The sequence below is a fragment of the Oryzias latipes genome, chromosome 18 (genome assembly GCF_053564925.1).
Source record: "Oryzias latipes strain Hd-rR chromosome 18, Olatipes_Hd-rR_3.1".
NCBI classification, from domain to species: Eukaryota; Metazoa; Chordata; class Actinopteri; order Beloniformes; family Adrianichthyidae; genus Oryzias; species Oryzias latipes.
In genome coordinates, this window is record NC_136254.1 from 3,667,969 (window position 1) to 3,687,665 (window position 19,697).

Here is a 19,697-nt window from a genome sequence, read left to right on the forward strand (position 1 = left end):
AGAAAAAACAAAATGATTGGCCCTTCTCCGCCAAAAAAGTCCCACTTTCAAATGAATGGCACAGAGCAAAAGCGCGCTGGTCAGATTAGTGTGTCACCGTGATACTAATCCTCCTTTTTCCTGATGCTCGCCCAAAACAAGCGTCTGCCTCAAAACGCCCCGTTTCCCTATTTCCCCAGTGTGGAAGTTGATTTGCTAACTCTTGTGTCTCTTACTAACAAGCCTCAGAGCAATTCCAAACAGATTCTTGTCATTGGTGAATTTTCCTTTCCCTTTTATGATTTGAACAACTAACACTGTGTCATTAACGGAATGTGTACCATCTATTGTTTTCTGTTTCTGACTTGCAACTTACATACTAACAAATGTACTGCTATCCTTTTTTTTTTTTTTTTTTTTATCAGTTTCCCTTTGAAAACCCTTTAGAGGAATGTAGCTGCTTACAATTGCTTTCTTTATTTCTTTACTTGGAAGTTTTGTTCTAAATTTGAGGAGAAAACAAATTTTTTTTTAAATTATATTTTCTACTTTTTAAAATCTGATTTACTATAAAAATAGTGTTTTTTTTCAAAGGGATTTTTTATCCTGTCCCACTCTTTTGGGACTGTTATATGCCTTCTTGGGTTTTTTTTTTAAGGTTTGTCCTGTTTTTTTGTTTCTTTCTCCTCCCCCTTTTTCCTCCTGAAGCACGCAGGCATTGGACACGCTATGGTAAACAAACTGCATTATATGGTAGATATCATTCTAATTGTCTTACACTTTGGTTTGCCCTGGGTTTTCCGTTACTTTTCTATTCTGTTTGCCTAACTGAAAGTACAATCCACCATCACTTCCAAGGTAGCTGAGAAACTCCACCTTTTTGTTCTTTTTTTCAGCCCTCTGTATATATTTATGTCCGCTTTTTATTGCCATCATGACTCCGTAATCTAAAATATTGGATATTTTCATCCAAAGAGGTCTTCCAAAAGAACTAAATAGATTATAGTTTCATTTGAGTTTAATGTTTTTAGATTTATGTCTACTTATTTTGTTTTTACTTAAAACAATGAAGAAATAAAGAATCATAATGCAAGGTATATTTGTTCTTTTTGTGATAGGTTTGTGTTTACGTTTTGTTTCCACCGTTCCCCATTCTTTTTGAGAAAAGACCCTGAATGAATGTACACAGCACATATCTGCCATTCCACTAAAGTAGGGGATAGGTGTCCCGCCTCCCAGCATTTCAACAGCTTGAGCGAACAGAGACTCGGGCCGTGCTGCATCGGCTGGACCGGCTGAGCTCGTCATGGACCAGCCTCTCTCCGTTAAGGGTTATCTCACGGGTTTATGGCACCATGAAGAGTATTCACAACACTTGATTTATGGGCCAAAGCCCCCGCTGTAAATTAGGTCTCAGATGAGGGCTTGATCCCATTAGAGGCTCTGTGCTTGTAGCGACTAAACCAAACAGTCGCTGAGAGGCTGACGCTGGGTGGGTCCGGGTTTTGAATGACGCGCTCAAAAACCATAGAGCATAACGAAGTTTGTATTTTTGTAGTTTTTAATAATGGAAAATGAAGGTAATTAAATTCACTTGTAATATTATGATCAAAAATAGAAAAAACAAGGAATCAAGGGAAAAGCACAAAAGCGTATGTAGCGCAAAAAGCATATGAAGCGTATGAAGCGGTCAACAAAAAATACGGCAACCCAGCTCACCCCCCCTTCCATCTTACACAGGGAAAAAACCACAGGTGAGTTATAGTCAATTAATGTCACAGCCCACAACCATGTGACCCACCAGCTGATTACCTACTCAATAACCTATAATCAAAAAACAAATCTATATTCATTTAACATAAGAAAGACCACACTTAATTCATGGCACCTACAGTGCTGATGTATGATCTGCATGGGTTTTGCTTTCCGAGCTGCCCCTGAACACCACCCACCCTGTACCAGTGCACATCTTTAAAGACCAACTAGGATTGTTTTCAACATGTTCTTGAAGCCTTTTTTCTGATGATGGAGGACAAAATTTAACTTAGAATGACTTTTCTGAGTATTTCTGTATTCAAATTGTTGTGAATCAGGAGCAGACAAAAAAAAGATGTTGGAAAAATGTTGTAGTTTCGATGTAGGTGCCACAATTGGTGGATTACATCCTTGCTCCACTCCATTCCAATGCATCTACTTGCTGTTGACAAAGCCTTGCTTCCACTGAGTGGGACGGTCTGGTCAGGTTTAGAATGGTCCATGCAATTCAGGTGAGCGTTTCCACTCAAACCTGGACCGTCATGGTTCATTCAGGGTCAAATCTATCAACAACAACAACAATGGCGATCATCCACAGGTCTTTTTTCCCCCCACTTGGCTTTTGGTACTTTGTTTCTACGAAGCATTTAATGTTGTTTGAGAGAAAATTGTGGATGACGAAAAGGACAGCCGCTCTCTTGGAGCTTTCTTTTATTGTAATGACCTTCAGCCAATCAACAGGCTTCAACATCAGCACCCTAACCTGTTTGTTCCATTTTTCAAAAATGGTACCATTCTGTCCGGCTTGATGGGTCCATTTTATAATGGAAATGCTCAAAATACCGGACTGGACCATTCCGGACCATAACGCTCAGCGGTAATGAGGTGCTAATGAGCGGTAATGATGGATAGATCTGATATTGCTCGCCATTTTTGTCGCACCTGTAATGTTAGGCTAAGGTTGTAAGGGGCTACAAATTAGCTGGAGAGAGTGTAAATGGATAGATCATGGGAAACTCCTGCCGCTCTGCAGAAACTATGTCCTAATAAACGAAAACAGGGTTCGTTTGTTTTTTAATTTTGGCTAAAAATGGCATAATCCTAATTGAAAGACCCCTGGGAACGCTTTGAAAACAGATCAAAAGATGATCGGAGTGAACTTTAATATGAAACCTGAATCTCTAGGACCAGGTGGAAAAATGGTTAAACCCTTTCAGACAAATTAACGTTAAATGTTAAGAAAGCTGTTTGAAAATAAAAATTAGAGTCCTAATGCATGATGGCCCTTCTGATCATCGTGGCGTGGTCAGGATGGGTCATGCTAACTTTCCCTGGACTGAGATGAAAGCACCTGCCCGTTGAGGCAGACCATAAAAGGAAATGCTGGAGAAGATATGAGCTGTGTGCATTCGACTCTAACTAACACTTACACTAACGCAAAGTTTTCATACTTTATTGGGCTCACCCTTTGCATGAGCAAACATAACCTTTTTAGGTTATCTGTCCTTAGTTTTTAATGTAGAACATTGAGAATATATGTTTATGTATATATTCGAGCTAAAATATATACATGCATATATTGGTTGCTCTAATAAAGTCAAGATGAGCATCAGATACTGTTTGGTTTTAGGAATTTAATTGGTTTTCTTTCTTTCTTTTTTTTAATAAGAAATGAACATAATAAGATGTCGAATGACCTCACACCTTTTCATGCCAAAAGCAAAGAAATGTGAAGAAAATGAAAGGGGGAAGACGGAGGAAAGAGGCCTTCTGGTGAATAGAGGATTCATGTCCCTGAAAACAAATCTGGCTGATCCATCAAAACACATGAGCTGAAGGAAAGAAATGAATGTCTGGTGTGCAGAGGAGCGGCATCTGATGGCGCCTCCATCAGTCTGTGCTCAAATGTGACAAAAATGATGTAGCTATTGGGGAACACATCCCCCAAAACTCTGATTAAAATGTAGAATTTTTGTCCTAGTAATTCATGCGAGCCACACTTACAACTGGATGGCTTTTCCAGTTATGTGCTTGACAGACTTTGCAATAAACTGTATGTTTTTTCAGATGCATTACTAATTGCTCTATTCACCAGAACAGGGCGACTTTTTTCTCTTCTCTCGGTTTTCCCCGTCCTCTAAAACCTCATTTCACTTCTGCTGACTTCATCTGTGTTTGCTAAGACTGGTCCGACATTGTCTCACCTCTACTTTAATCCGAGTGTCCAGTGGCTGCACTCCGCTTGCATGTTTCTGTTGACTCCCTAACTCCAAAGAATCTAAACACCACTCAGATGTGACACAGTCTCTCATCTGTTTCCCTACAAAAAACCTCATCCTAAAGACAAAAACAAATCCCCTTGTGTGTGTTTTGCTGCCCCAACATCCGTGCATCTTGGTTGAGGACTTTTATTTTTGCTCTTCATCGTCCATGTTTTGATCCATGATCTCCTCATTCTCCCATCCTGCCCGTCATCCTCCATGTATGTGCTTGGCTTTCGTGTGAACCCTGTTGACTTGGATGGATTGATTTCCGTTTCTTCTTAACCCAAAAACACACCCCACACGAAATAACACATTCACTCCAAATCTGGATCTGGTTTGCCATCTCTACTAAATTTACTAAATCGGTGTTACTAATCAACTGTTCAAATGAAACCTCTGTTGTAACTGTACTAACAACCATTTTTGTGTCTGACTCCCCCTTACTTACAAGAGTACTAACCGATGACCCTTTAACCCCTTTAAGAGTTAACGAACTCCTCCACCTTCTACCCTTTTTTCTACCAGAGCAGCGCTTACCCCCAAAATTTTCGAGTCTCTGTTCAGTCATTATGATTTTAGCTTAGTTCAAACTTTGATCTGAAGCTTAATTAGCTTCCAGCGAGGACATTTTGACAAGCTGCCAGACACTTATCAAAGTCAAATGAAGAAAAGGAGATTTATTTTTTCTCGCTTGTTTACCTTCCGCATAAAAAAAATGTGCCTCACTGTGGGGTCTTGTACCAAACTGTTTTTTGCGTTGTTTTCCACTGGGGCGGGATGCGTTTTCTGCAACAGGGTGATGACAGTAGACGGCTGAGGTGTCGAGGAAAGGGTAAGTGACGGGTCTTCACGCGGAGCTCGTCTCCTCCCACCTTGACGCTCTGATGTTTAAGACTGAGAGTAGCGACCAGTCTGCAGAAATGCTGAGTTTGTCTGATACAGGGGAAAAAATAAAACAAAAAGAAGAACAAGACCAGCTAAAAGTAACATTTTTTGGTATAAATGTTGAGTGTTTTTCAGAGGTTTAAGGATGGTTTTGAACGTCCCCTCATTATATCCTGCTCTCCTTTAGAAGAAGCCTCAGAAAGCGGTAGAGCTGCTGTGCTCTCCTGCTTCTTTCTTCTCTCTTTATTTTGCAGTGCTCAGCAGATAAGTTTCCAGCAGACTTCTGAAGATCAATAAAGAGTGGATGAGGTGTCAGGACCTTAATCCATTATAGATTGTGTGCAATTATACCAGATATAATGTTGATCTATCTCCAAGCTGGTTAAATTAAAACACTGTTTAAGGGAGAAGTGTTAAAGTTTTTTAATGAGATAAGTAACCAAACTGCAGGTGAGTTTTTTTTTTATGTTTTCTGGATTATTATTAAGGCAAAGAAAAAAGTTCTTTTAAAAAAGTTCTGCTTAGGATGCCAAAAAAGAACAAAAATGCATAATTTCATTGATTTTCTTTTTAAATTTCCCAATGCAAATGTCACCCTCTGTAGAGAAGACAGTTTTGTGATGCAGCACCAGGACGTGTGGTGGCCCTGAAGTACAAATCCCTAAACACAAAAACATTTTAAAGATGACAACAACAATTACAACAAAAACACCCCCCCCCAAAAAAAAATGAAAGAACGTTACTTTTAAAAAACAAAATTTAATTATTAAAAGACAAGACACAATTTTAAAATAAAGAAAAAGTGAATAAATTCAGAAAACAAAAATAATTTTTAGAAATCGAAATGAAATGTCAAGAAATGAAATATAAGAGGAAACCAGAAAAGGTAGAATCACTGATTGGATGCTGACGTTTGTTTGAACTTCTTTGGCATTGCGATATCTTCCAACAGAAGACCTTTCTTTCAGCTTCAGGCCACAGTCGCTGTAAAAGTTTGGTGGTTGCTCTATCAAGTCTTTAGTCTTCTTTAAGACTCAGACGTCATTATCCAATCAGTGATGTCGCATCATACCCACCTATCTATCTATCTCTCTCTCTTTCTCCCTCTCTCTCTAATAATTTTTCCCTTAAGTCACTTTATTTTGTTCTTCAATAATAAAACTAATGAAGAAACAATTCAATATTATATTATATTTTACTTTGAGGATGCTGTCAAAAGCATAAAATAATTATTGCCAATTTGAAAGGAAGAAGCTTCTGGGACTTTTTAACCACCTGGCATTGACGTTTCCCTTGTGTGTCCACTGATGCAATTGCCTGCAATAGCTTCAGTTTGACAAATTTTTTTGGGGAAATTGCGAAGTTATCACCAAGTAAACTCAGAAGACGCTTTATTTTGTCACTTATGAACTTATTGTAGTCTTGTGCGTTTTTTCTCCTTGTCAAAAGAATTCTCCTAAACTCCAATTAGATCCTTTTCTAGATTTGAGCTTTTTGTGTCTGGCAGCCAATCAAAGTTATTCCTTTAAATTTGCGAAAACTTCACCTTAGAAATCTCCCCCATCCTTCCCGTTAACAACCTCCTACAAAATATATTCCCAGAACTCCTAACTATACTGGTGCTTCTCTGCAAACTATATTTAGTAAAAAAACTTTGCAGGTTGCATCTGTATATTTCAACGCCAAAAAACATCTGGACAAAACCGACGACATAAATCGACGATTGATTGAAAGTGCACATGAATGTGTTTGAACGCGCGTATGCCACAGCCTCTTTCTCTTTAGCCCATGAGTTGTCTTTCATTGGAACAGATCAAGTAAGTTGACCCCACTAAGAGCTCTGCCCCTCATCCCCAAAGAGGAGTCCTACATTCCAGCATCAGAGCTGCAGATTTCTACTCATGGCTGATGTGATGCAAATTTCTCACCAACTGCAGACATAAAAATGAGTTGTCCTGTTCAGCAGGGAAGTACTGGAAAAAAAACCTCAAAGTATGAAAAAGGCAGCTGCAGGGATTAATCTGTGGAGTGCAGTTGCAATAGTTTTTCCTTCAGCCACCTGTTTGGGGATTTATGATGCTTTGAGCAAAGGCTGTTTGCTTTTTCAGGAGGGTTGCTACTTTTTTTGCCCAAAAGATATGCTTTTTTTTCATTGTAAGGGAACACAAATTTGGGTGCATTTATACACTTTTAACCCCTTATATTCATTTACAAGGCTTTTTGTGCTTTTTTTCTTAGATAATAAGACATACAAAGGTAAAAAACAAAAACCATAGGACAGTCATGACGTAATAAGCTTACACTATACAAATGGCCAAATGATGTCATAATAATGACTGACCCCAGAAAACTCAGAGCAAGATGGTGACAATCAGATTTATTCATTTATCAAATAGACACTAGCTGTGTTTCCATTACATGTATGCGCAAAAATTCATTGAAATTCTAGAAATGTCGAAAAAACACAATTCAACTGTTTCCATAAAAACCTAATTATGCGAATAAACACAAACCAAATGACGATATACTATACACCAGATGCTTAAATTTTCAGCCCCGGCGCTAGCGCCCATCATCATCTATCAAAAGAGACGTCAGCATCTTTTTCAGACCGTCTTTGGAATGGCGAGCTCCTTACATGTGGGAGGGGCTACGGACGAAGCTATTTTGGGAAATGGTGGTTGGCGATTGTTCAAAGTAGCCGTTGATGCAACAAGTCCACATGACATGCTCAGGCGTATCCCAATATGACAATTTGGATGTGCCTCAAAAACCACCTCCTCCAAGCACAAATTTATTTTGATAAGGGCAAGTTTTTTTCGAAATTGTCAGGTTTTCCATTAGACAAATTTATTATTGCATTATTATCAATTGAAACACATCTAATAAGTGTGACATTTAAAACGTTTGACCATCTCTGTAGATGTGCTGTTAAATCATCAGAAGTCAAAACAAATTTTGCAAGTAATCCAAAAATGTATATATAATTTTGCCTTAAAGACGCTCTAACGTTATCAGATGGGAGATTTATTTGATTGGCCATCTTTACTTACTCACAAATAAAACTTTCAGCACCAAATGGTACTATGATAATCACACTTTGTTAAACGCAAATGATTTTACTCTGTGAGCCTTGTCATTTTTTGAATGTATGACCAACTTAATTGCCTGCTTACCGCAGGATCCTTTGTTGTTTTGGATATTTCATTTCCGACAGTTAATGTAATCCAGGGGGTTTAATCCAGCCTTTTGTCTTTAGTCTGCTCAGACAGGAGTCAGAGCAGACTCATCACAGATCAGCTCAGTCATGTTGAGATGGCTTTCTATAACTTTGGCAACTGCACTCCAGAGTGACATCCCCCAGTCTGACTGGCACCAAAAGCAACCAACCAAATGATACACCATAGTCCGCACAACTGCCTTCAGATGGTGTTTAATCCAATTTCTTCTTTGTTTCTCCCCTTACTTCTCTAATTTCTTTCATCTTTCTATTGTTCCTGCTCTGCTTTCCTCTCCGCTTCTGTCTGTCCTGTTTGGCTGACGCCATTACTAGGTGACCATCTCAGTCGATGGCATTTTGACCACCACTGGTTACACCCAAGAGGACTACACCATGTTGGGCTCTGATGACTTCTTCTACATTGGGGGGAGCCCCAACACGGCAGACCTGCCAGGATCCCCAGTCAGCAACAACTTCATGGGCTGCCTGAAAGATGTGAGTTCTGTTGTGGTATCAAACACATAATGTTGTGCAAGAATGTGTAACACTACATTCACAATGGACTCAGAAACACGTATTTAATTGACCGCTTCCAATTAAAAGTCTGTGTAAACCCACGTAAATGCACTTTTCAGGCTTCAGCGTTCAAACTTTCGAGTTGGCGCGTCGCTAGCAGGCTTTTCACGACTGTTTTTGGGCTCTACGTAAAAAAGGTGTGGCAATTCAACACGCGACAAAAGTTAAACCAGTTGAACTTTGACCAATAAGGGACTCGGATATGGTAGTGAAGTATGGGTAATCCATTAAAAAAAAAGAAAAGTGTTCCAACTGTTTTTGAAAAGTAACCATGAAAGAGAAACCAATAGTTGTGGTTTCTGCCTGGCTGGAATTCCACGACACCAAGTCTTTCATATAGTTCTGAACAGAGAAGTGAAAGAAAAAGCCTGAAGCAACATTGACCAGATTTGCACATCTTCCACATTTTGCGCCACGCCTAGTGACCTAGAAATTTCCTGAAAGTCTGTCGGAAAAAAAAATCAATGCTCACTAGATACAAACTGCAATGCATAGCTTTTAGTGAAGCTTGTGTTTATTAGGTTTTTCTCTTATGCAATTGGTGACGTCATGTTTTCCTTAAGAAAAAAAATAAGTGTGCGTGTTGTCTGAATTGCTTTTAAAATCCAGTGCAGTCGATATTCATGCACTATATAGTATTGTAGTATTTAGGGAGGGAATTTATCCATAGTTATAGTACATATGCTAGTATCGGGTCCAGTGTAAACACCCTTTGCTAGAAGCGTGTTAAAGTACCCGTGTTCAACGCATTCCTGAGCTTAACCCTCTTTATGCAGCAAACCTCAGCTTATGTTCTCACAACAACAGTGATAGCTGATAGTCCACGGAGACATCACTGTGGGTGGAAATATCCCAAAATGTGAGAGCAGGAGGTGACAGGCTTCAGCAAATTATCAAGTACAGCATCCTGTCACTTTCTGCACCACAAACAATTGCAGAAAATAGTTATTTTCAGACTTTATCCTAGAACAGCAGGTATGCTCGGTGCACCTCCAAACAAACAATTCAAGGCCTTCCAGTCATAAGTGACTACGTGAAGGGTGGTTGGCTCGCAGAAAGCTTGACTGACTTTTTTATTCCATGGGGCTTTCATTTAAAGCTGAACAAGCTGTCAAGAGGACCAATCACAGCTTAAAGTACTGTGCCCTTGTAAATGTAATGACTTCTACAGAGGAAACACAACATGGCGCCATTGTATTTCCGCATAAAACCTCACTGATTGAATAAGTAATTACTTTCGCCATCACTTTTAATGGATCACGCAGTAATCGCCCTATCTCTAACTTAATTATGCCTGCAGAATTACATTTTCATTATTCGGTTGCTATCGGAAGGGTCCCTAGTGGGTCCTAAACTTCCCAAGGCATTTAACTATCCCCTGTCTCATCCAGACAAGACCTGATTTACAGCTGGAACAGACGCAAAGCTTTCAGGAAGAGGTGGACTGTGTAAATGCTTGGAAAACAGATAGATAACAGTAACAAATGGGGGTGAAAATGGGGCAATATGTGAAAAAGTGATGGAAGTCAGATGGCAGTCACAGCAGATGGTTTGAGAAGTTGCAGACAAGTGAACAAGCACATGCAAAAATATAAAGAAGAATATTTTTCAAGCATGTAGAAACATGAGCTGCATATTCATAAAGGTGGGGAAATGGAGCCATTTTCACCCCCAGGTTGCAAGTTGCATCATTTTCAAAACTGAATGAAATAATTGTTGTTAAACGCGAAGCTAAAATGTAGTTGCAGGACACGCTTCCAATCAATTAAACCAGCTGCTATTAAGGTAAGCAAATGAGGCAAATTCAACCTTTGTGCCACATCACATTTAGGTTTAGGTGGAGGATTCTTTTGTTAACTACCTTAAGGATTCAGGACACCACCGTTATCACCAAAGGGTTCGTCATTTCTGTGCTACTTTGGGTTAAAGCACGAGTTGCAATAATTGAAAGAAAAAGGTTACATTTACGCTTAAAGTCCATTTCATTTTATGTATGGGCTAGTTTTAGAAATGTCTGTTACAGACTTCCAACCCAGATAGTTTTTTTGGGGGAATTTACTGTAAATTTGTCAATCAAACATTCTGTAAGTTGACGTGAGAAGACTGTAATGTTCATTGTAGATGCACTTCAGCTGTGTCAGACAGAATGTAAGGAAAGAATCCAGAAAATCACAGTTTGATTTTTAAAGAATAGCACAGAAAATAAGTATTTTGTCAATAACAAAGGTTCCCCCCAATACATTGTGATGTAACCTTGGTATTCAATGACAGAGGTCCAAGGGTTTCCTGCAGGTCTTCTGCAGGTTTGTACTGAAGCTACGGTTTCGGTTTATTCTTCAAAGCAGATCTTCTCAAGAGCTCTGATGTTTTGGGGTTATTGTTGGACAACACAGACTTTCAACTCTCTTGGACAATTCTCTATTGGATTATACTTCTGAGACAGACCAATCCAGAATCTTGACATGTTTTTTTATGAAGCCACTCCTTCGATGTCCAGACAATATGTTTGGGATCATTGTCAAGCTGGAAAATCCAGCCATGTTTCATCTTCAATGCTTTCACGTCAGGAGGAGGATTTGGCCCAAATTCAATTTATGGCCCCATTCATTGTTTCCTGAATATGGATCGTTCATCCTCTGTCCTTATCAGAAAAGCAGACCCAAAGCATCATGTTTCCACACCTATCATTCACATCAGATTTAGTGTTCTTGAGATCCAAATCAGCATTCTTCTCCCTCCAAACATGGCAGTTGGCGTTTATACCAAAGAGTTTCCTTTTGGTCTCATCTGATCTGGATAATCCAGATTGTCTCTTGAGAACTATGAAAGGGTCTGGACATGTGCTGGCTTAAGCAGAGGTTGGGTGATCTTGTATTTCTTCCATTTTCTAATAATTGCTCTCATAACTTCTCATCAAGCTGCTTGATATTTGTAGATTGGGTTCATTCCAGTCTTGTTCAAGTGCACAATCTTGTCCCTGGTGTCTTTTGACAGATCTTTGGTCTTGGTGGTGAGGTTGCAGTTGACTGTTTAAGGATGCGGGCAAGTGTATTTTATACAGAAAAACAGTTCAAACAAGGGAAAATAAATCAAGTAATGAATGGACAATAGAAGAGGTTTTAAATAGGGATGGGTACTGAGCCCCGGATTTGAACGAGCCCCGGGGCAACATTCTTCATTCTATCGTTAGGATCTGACCTTAACTGTTCTGCTATCGGTACTGGAGAAGTCACATTTTAATTTTGTGTCCCGCAAGATATAAACATTATCTGCCATATTTAACTCACCAAGTCAGTCAATTTTCCGTTAATTAATAACGATATTAATTTCGCTATTCTCGCTAAAGAGGAGAGGTCTGTCTGACTATTTGTGTGCACGGGGGGCGGGGCTGTTGTTCAGACAGTACGCGGCGTGCGCATAAAATTAATGAAATCTGCGCTGGAGTGCCCCGACTATCGTGTCAACCTGTTTCTATGATGACCGTATTTTGAGCTCTCTGTGTAGAACATACTGAGGAGCGCCGGAAAAAACGACTCACTGCTGGAGAGGATATGAACAGGTGAACAGGTAGAGGGGTGGGGGAGGGGCTTCAAACTCTGTCAGAGAGATGGAAACACAGGTGTCAGATTGAGACGCAGCTTTAACTGTGGAAGTTGAAGCAGAGACTTTCTCTGGGATGAACTTATGAACTCAAAAATTTATTTAATTTGTTTTATATTTACATCATGACAGCAATACGTCAAAACAATGCTGTTTATATTTCTTTTTTTTCTTCTTTCTTATTTTTTCATGTATTTTACTCTTCAAGTTGGAAAATGTATAAAGTAAAAGGTTTTGTTAAAAAAAAAACATTGTTCCATAATAAGGAAACAAAACACTTTATGTTCTTAATTTGTTATTTATTTATTTTTCGTCCTCAAAAAGTATCAATAAGAGTAATTGTTAAAATAGCGGATCCATAAGCAGTATCAATAAGAGTAGTAGTACCGTTAAAACCTTAACGATACCAATCCCTAGTTTTAAAAGAAGTATCAGGTGTTTGACGAAGAGAATTTTTGAAGTTTCTTGACGATAAATACTTATTTTCTGCTCCATTATAAACATAAACTACAGAAATCAAACGATGTGGTTTCCTTTTCAATCTGTCTCTTACAGCTGAAGTGTATCTATGCTGAACATTACAGACCAAACTCATCGTACTGACATGCAGAGTGGGAACTGCTTTTTTTTGCCTCTCTGTAAGAATTACAGCTGTCATGCCCTAACGTCTGGGTGTGCTGAGCTGAGTCGTAAAAGTATTCAATCAGCATGACACTAGGAAACCCTGTAGTTGTGGGGACTGGGTGGAGTAATGCTGTGGTGCCCAAAAGGAGAAGGGGAAAGTGTGAGGTCGGTGGAGCTTTAACACCACGGTGTTTCATCCAGTGCTACTTCTGCCATCCAGCTTGGATTATCAGTGCTGTTATGGTCAGGGGCAAAGCTTTCATGCTGTCACCGTGGTCAAATGCCTTTGATACGCTTGGCCGGCACCCCCCCACACAGCAGAGATCCAAAGGACGAGCGCAGCCGAAGAGGGTTTTTAAAAAAGCAGACACCAAAAGGAGCAGCGACTCCTGTGAAGATTTTATTTGCTGTGTGAGGGTGTGCTCTCCGTGTGTTCAAAGACACCCACACACTCGGATCATACGCTCTGTGATGTATTTTTATGTGTGTTTTGGCCTCCCAGTCAGGGAAGTGAAGTGTGAAATCAGGTCTTTTTTTTTGTAGGTCTTTCCTTCCAGTCTGACTCATCTCTTCTTCTTCTTCTGTATGTTACCAGCCGTCCTTCTGCAGAAGCCTCCACCGCTCTATTACTCTCCCAGTCACTGACCTTGCTATCGCCCATTTCACACCACCCTTCTCCATCATTTCCTCCCCTTCTGCTTGTCCTTGTCAGTCTTCATGCCTCGCTCATCATTTTTTTCCTCTCTTTCTCTGACTCTGCCTCTCATCATCCCCTTCTTAGAGGCAGTTGTTTGTAATTAAGTCCATTGTAGCATTGTTCGTGCACCAGCTTTGCCCTCCTCACAGGCAAATTAAAAATTGATTTCTTTGACTGATTCCTTACACTGAGTTAGGGCTCTTGCCCTCCTCCTCCATGTCTTCTTTTCTTTTCACTCTTTTTTTTTTGTGTTCTGCCCTCCAAACTCCATTTTAGTGCTGGATCTTTTGGTCTGCAGCTTTTTACTAGTCTCACTTATGTTGCTCTGTAAAGTCTCATGAAGCCATCCATCACTCTAACACCCACTTAGTGGTTCTTGTGTCTCTGCAGGCTTTTCTAATGTTTACTTATTGCTACAGCTACCAATAAGAAATATGGTTATGGTGACGATAAATCATGAAGAGACGTCCTGTGACATGTATGCATTTTAACCTAAAATACTTTTTTATTTGATGCTAATTACACAAAAAGGCAACTATTTTTTATAACGTACACTGGGAGTATTGAAGCACAGATTTATATTCTTCTACTCTGGCAGTTTTAGATTTGTCGAGTTTCTCAATGACAAAGTAAATCAATGAGTCACTCTAGAGGGTTTTCGCTGCATGTTAGCTGTAGCATTAGAGCAATGAGACGGAGACATGCAGTAAGACTGGGGTTTTAAAGTGCAAAGCCAGGGTTTATCGTATCGAGGAAGCTCATAAATGCTGTGTTAGCTCAAACTAGTGCTTGTTGTTTAAAGCACTTGTTAAGGAAAAAGAAACTGGAGATTTGTTAGTGAGCTTTCAGATCATTGTTGTTTGCCTTCAGTGACGTGCGGTCAGATGAGGCATGTGAGGCTCTGCCTCACCTGTCATTGTGATATAATAGAAAAACGTACATTAAGTAGATATAATTTTCCACTGATCCTTGTTAAAGATACATTTTCAGTTGACTAAACAAGTTTTCCACAGTTTTTGAGGTCAAAATCGCCAAATTTGAGTGGGAGCGCTTCACCTCATTTCTGACGGCAGGGCTTAGTTGTAACAGAGTCAGAGTGCCGAGCAATAATGGCGCAGAACAGGCTACGGATGAGGCGAGCCTCACCAGCAGGGTGCAGACATGAGCTGACAGCTGTTTTGTAACCACACTGGTGCCGTAGAAACAGAACAGACCGAGGGAGTATTTCTCCATTGAGAGGGAGATACTCATGAAAGTAAAGGAAAGACTTTTCCAACAGATCATAGAGCCTTTTGTGGAGAAGGATCGGGGCATGGACTCCAAAAGTAAGGCCAAATATGGTTTTCAATATTTCTTTTTTTTAAAATAACATGGGCGTAAGTGGAAAAAAATGTAAGTATTTGAAAACTAAATTTTAGGCCTAAAATAATTATTTTTACAATCATTTTCACAAACAATATTTGATAACACTGATTAAAGCTCCAGAATTTGAAGTTGGAAAAATACCTGAAATAGTTACTGAGGGTCAAAATGAAATGTGTGCTGAACGCATCTGTATACTTTCATTTGTTTACAGTAATAATTTATACACAAGAAGAGTGTTCTATCAATGTCTACAAAAGACATGTTCTCTGTAGGACAAATATCTTCTTGTGTGTATCTTATATGCTGCTACCTGCTGTTGGATCAATGCTCAAATATTCCTTTCTTGCAATTGTAAATCTGACTCCAGAGGAGTTGGTGCCTCACCAGCCACCAACCTCACCTCAACCGTACGTCACTGTTTGCCTTTCTCTTAACTTTTCTATCATTCATTCATCTTCTTGACCGTTTTTCCCTTTCGGGGTCACAGGGTTGCCGGAGCCTATCCCGGCCACTTGGGCGTAGGCAAGGGATGCCCTGGACTGGTCGCCAGTCTGTCGCAGGGTAGAATATCCTCAATCACACATCCATTCACTCTCACACTCACACCTATGGACAATTTAGAGTTGCCAATCAACCTATGAAGCATGTTTTTGGATGGTGGGAGGAAGCCGGAGATCCCGGAGAAAACCCACGCATGCACGGGGAGAACATGCAAACTCCACACAGAAAAGTCCCCCATTGATGCTGTTTTTTCATGTCCCCCAGCCGGGACTTGAACTCTTGCTGTGAGGCAAGAGCGCTAACCACTGCGCCACCGTGCAGCCTTTTTTAATACCCCATTTCATTAGCATGGTCAAAACCTTCCTTATACATGCATTTGTTTACACTCCATGTTTTCCACGTTTTCTGCCCTGTAGTACCGCATCATTCCACTAGGGGCAGTAGAAGGGCTTTTCCTGTTCAGTCCTCAATTTTTTTTTTTTTTTTTTTGTTTTTTGTGTTCATTCCAAAATGGCTGTTTCCCTAAAAACTCACTTTTGGCAGGAAATGTTTAGCAATTTAAAAACTTTATGATAAGAAAAGCTCATTTGTTGTGATTTAATTATTTAAATAACAACATGCTGTATTAAAAGATTAACATTTGTTGATCTTTTAATTCTTTATAGTACAGTTACACCATGTTAAAAATGTCTGGATTAAATTTAAGGTAGTGGGTAAATAAGATGCCAATCTTTTTGCATCTTAAACTAACATTGTTGTGACCATCACCCAATGGATGATAATTAATACTAAATATATTTCATGAATAAAAATAATAAAGCCTTTTTTTATTTCATCAAAAGTTTGAAAAAACATCTTAATTCCAGGAGAGAAAAAAAACATTCTTTAAATTCTTTGATGTTGTGGGCTTTATTGTGTTAATTCACTTTTGGGATTAACTTTTTTTTTTTTTTAAGAACAACTAACTTAGTAATCAAAGTGTTTAAGCTCTATTTAAAATTAATTTTCTATACATTGTAGTGCAGGCCTGAAATTCTAAATATTTCACACACATTTAAACTTTCATAGAGGTCCTACTTAAAAGTTAATATGAACTGAAAACCCTCTTTTCTGTACATTGCACAGTCCTACTGAATCCCATCCATGGCTATATAATATATATTATATATTAGACTCAAAAAAGCATGAATGGATCAAAATACCACTTTGGGGTTGTTTTTAGTGAGGAATTAAATATATAATACACTTAAAAGCTCAAAATAGTTGATTTTTGCATGACATAGTCCCTGTAATCCTTGTGCTATCCTAGGCACTTTAACATTGGGACTGGGGTCATTTAGACCCACTAGACAGTGCTCTGAACCTTTTTTCTTCAATGATTTGTGATCTTCACTGGTGTCCATGGATTACATGAAATCTTTCCACCTTTATCCACCTTTGTCATGGTAGGGAGAACATGTCAATGTAAGGGTGGGGTCATCTAAGATAGCACAAGGGTTATCTGAGCTGCTCCTCCACAAAGCAAAAAGGGATGTCCATAATTTTGACTTCCTTTTAACATTAAGCTCCACCATGCAGAACAGAACAGTTTAGCAGGTGTGGTTTAATCGGGCTGCAAAGGTTTACAATCTAATTTGGACAGTTTTCTATGCAGTTGCGCATTAAAATTAGACTGTGTGGAAAGTTTAACCCTTGTGCTTTCATGTGGGGTCAAGATGGCCCCACCCTTACATTTACGTGTTCTCCCTACCATGACAAAAGTGGATAAAGGTGGAGAGCATTTTGTGTAATCCATGGACACACAAATCATTGAGGAGAAAAGGTTCAGCGCACTGTCTTGTGGGGTCCAGATGACCCCACTCCCAAAAGTGCCTTGGATTGCACAAGGGTTAAAACACTTACATCTGCATTTTATTGTTTTTACAGAAAAAAAAAGAAAAAGCTAATTTCTGTTAGCTTATATCGCTAAGGATCCTCCCCTCTGCCTCTTCACTATTTTATCTGCTCCTAAGATATTTCACAACAGTTTTTTCTAAGTGGCTCTTTATATCAGCTTTAGGTTTTGTTTTTTGTTTCTTTGTAGAATATATAGCTCGTTTATTTTTGCCAGAGATTAGTTGAGCTCTCTCTCATGCCTGCCCAAAGAATCTGAGAAAATACATTCTGGTTCTTACCAAGAAGAATTGGTGTGAATGTGCCTTTTTGATTGACATGTTTGGTTTGAGACCTCCTTTAATTTTTAATCTTCATTTAAAGGAGGACACCAATGACTCGCCTTAAGGTCAACCGAAGGAATTTATAAAAAACAAAACAAAAAGATTGCTAGAAAAAAGAAACTACAACTAAAATATAACAACAAATAGAGGTTTTCATATTTCTCCTACTTTTTTTTTTTTTTTTTACTAAACACTATTTCTGCTAACACCTTAAGCAAGGAGAGTTCACGGCCAATTAGATGCTACTTTTAGTATTATTATGGCTAATTACCAGGACTAATCTCCACTAATGACAACATTATGGGGTGTACGGTGCATGTGGCAGCATGGCCAATGCATAAAAGAAGCAAAGAAGCCTTAAGTTGTGGAGTAACATTGCATAACTCCTGCAGCACATTCTGTGGCTGTGTGTAGGTGTAATGTTTGACACAGAGGGGAAGGGATTGACTCTGCATCCATATAAAGAAAGGCTGAAGCAGAAACTCTCACATCTGCTGCACCAGTACAGACACACACACATGGCTCTAAAAAAAGCCTACAAACACAAAAAAACAGAGCAGCAACAACAAAACATGAGGAAACTTTCACACCATGGTTCTTCTGTGACTCCTTCCACCTGAGGAACCAAACATTTACACATATTATAAACTATTTTTAAGGAACAAAACTATGAAGACATTCCAGAAACAGTTCATCTTATGTTGGTAAATTATTTCAATTCAATTGACTGTATGTGAGATATACACTAAGTGGGACCTCACCCACAGAAAACCAAACAAATCAAGTCAGTTCAGTTGACATTTTTCCGCGATGCGGACATCGTCGTGTCAAGGCGGTCAGAGTTGGTCTGATTCATCGATTCAATGGCAACCAATCTCACCAATCAGGAGTGAGCTTCTTGGATAGCCCCCCCCCCGTACCACTTGAAAGCAGGCTGAAGGAGAAGATGTCAATTAAACGTCATCAAGATGTTAAAAATTGGTATAAGAGCAAGAATGGTTATTCTGACCAATAGAATGACTAATTAATAGCTGTTTATTTCTCTATAAAAGTCTATGAGATTTTAGCTTCTTGGAGCCAGCGAGTACTTCCTGTTTGGAATGTCAGGGGGGAGGGGTCACTCACTCCAGTTCTCATGCTTCGATCAGATCTCGATCGACTGATTGAACAACATAAGAAAATGGAACATGAAAGCCTCGACTGAAAGCAAACAGACGTGTGTCTCAGAGGAAGAGATTTCCACTGAAGGCGAAACATTTTTAGCTTTTCCAAATATTTACTTAGTCACAGCTCATCTGAGCGCAGCTGCTGGGAGACTAAGCTATTGCACAACAATCTCTGTAGCTTGGTAGCTAGGACAACAGCAGAAACCAACAAAAGAAACTCCTTTCCTGACACTTAGTGGACACATGTTGGTGTGTGTCAAACAAAGAGTAAAATAAACCAACCCCAGCTGGTTCTCACTGTAACTGTTTCTTCAGGATGACTCCTGTACAAAGAGTTCAGCAAAAAGCAAAGACTAAAACTATGAAGGGACAGAATGTGCAAAGCCTGCATTATGAATGTCCACAGTGATGCACAGACACACACGTGGAGCTCCAACAATGGAGCATCAAAGGCAGCAGGAGACAGCTGCTGACGCTGGAGGCAACGCTCACATGTATCTGCTTTGGAAATCCCCTCAGAGTCTCACAAATAATTTGATTTAATTTAACGTTCACATTGACTAAGAGCTTAAGCAACGTTGTATGTATAACATTGGATGGTTTGTATGGATTTTTACGAGAGTTGGTTCATCCAGAGTTAATCAGAACTCGATGCTCTGAAGTCGTGCACCCACGCAGCCCTGACTTTCACAGACATCATTAAAATGAATGAAAGCATTTCCTGGGAAACTTATTAGCCCCAAGCGGTGGCTCAGTGTTTGAGTGCTTTTCAGAAGTGTTCAGACTTTTCCTGACAAATAATTCAAAGTCTGTAAACCGAGCAGTTATATGATCTAAATTTTTTTCTTA

General features: G+C 39.3%; 1 protein-coding gene across 12 annotated transcripts in view; it reads left to right on the forward strand.

The window, feature by feature from the left end:
• Positions 1-19,697, forward strand: part of nrxn2b (neurexin 2b) — an 806,770-nt gene that overhangs the window by 367,950 nt on the left and 419,123 nt on the right. For 8 of the 12 annotated variants that reach the window (XM_078936626.1, XM_078936632.1, XM_078936630.1 and 5 more), the window contains 2 exons: positions 688-711; positions 8,437-8,598. In XM_078936626.1, the coding sequence (XP_078792752.1) occupies positions 688-711; positions 8,437-8,598 (186 nt within the window). The remainder of the gene's footprint in view (positions 1-687; positions 712-8,436; positions 8,599-19,697) is intronic. The other 4 variants (XM_078936627.1, XM_078936633.1, XM_078936631.1 and 1 more) reach the window with 1 other exon arrangement.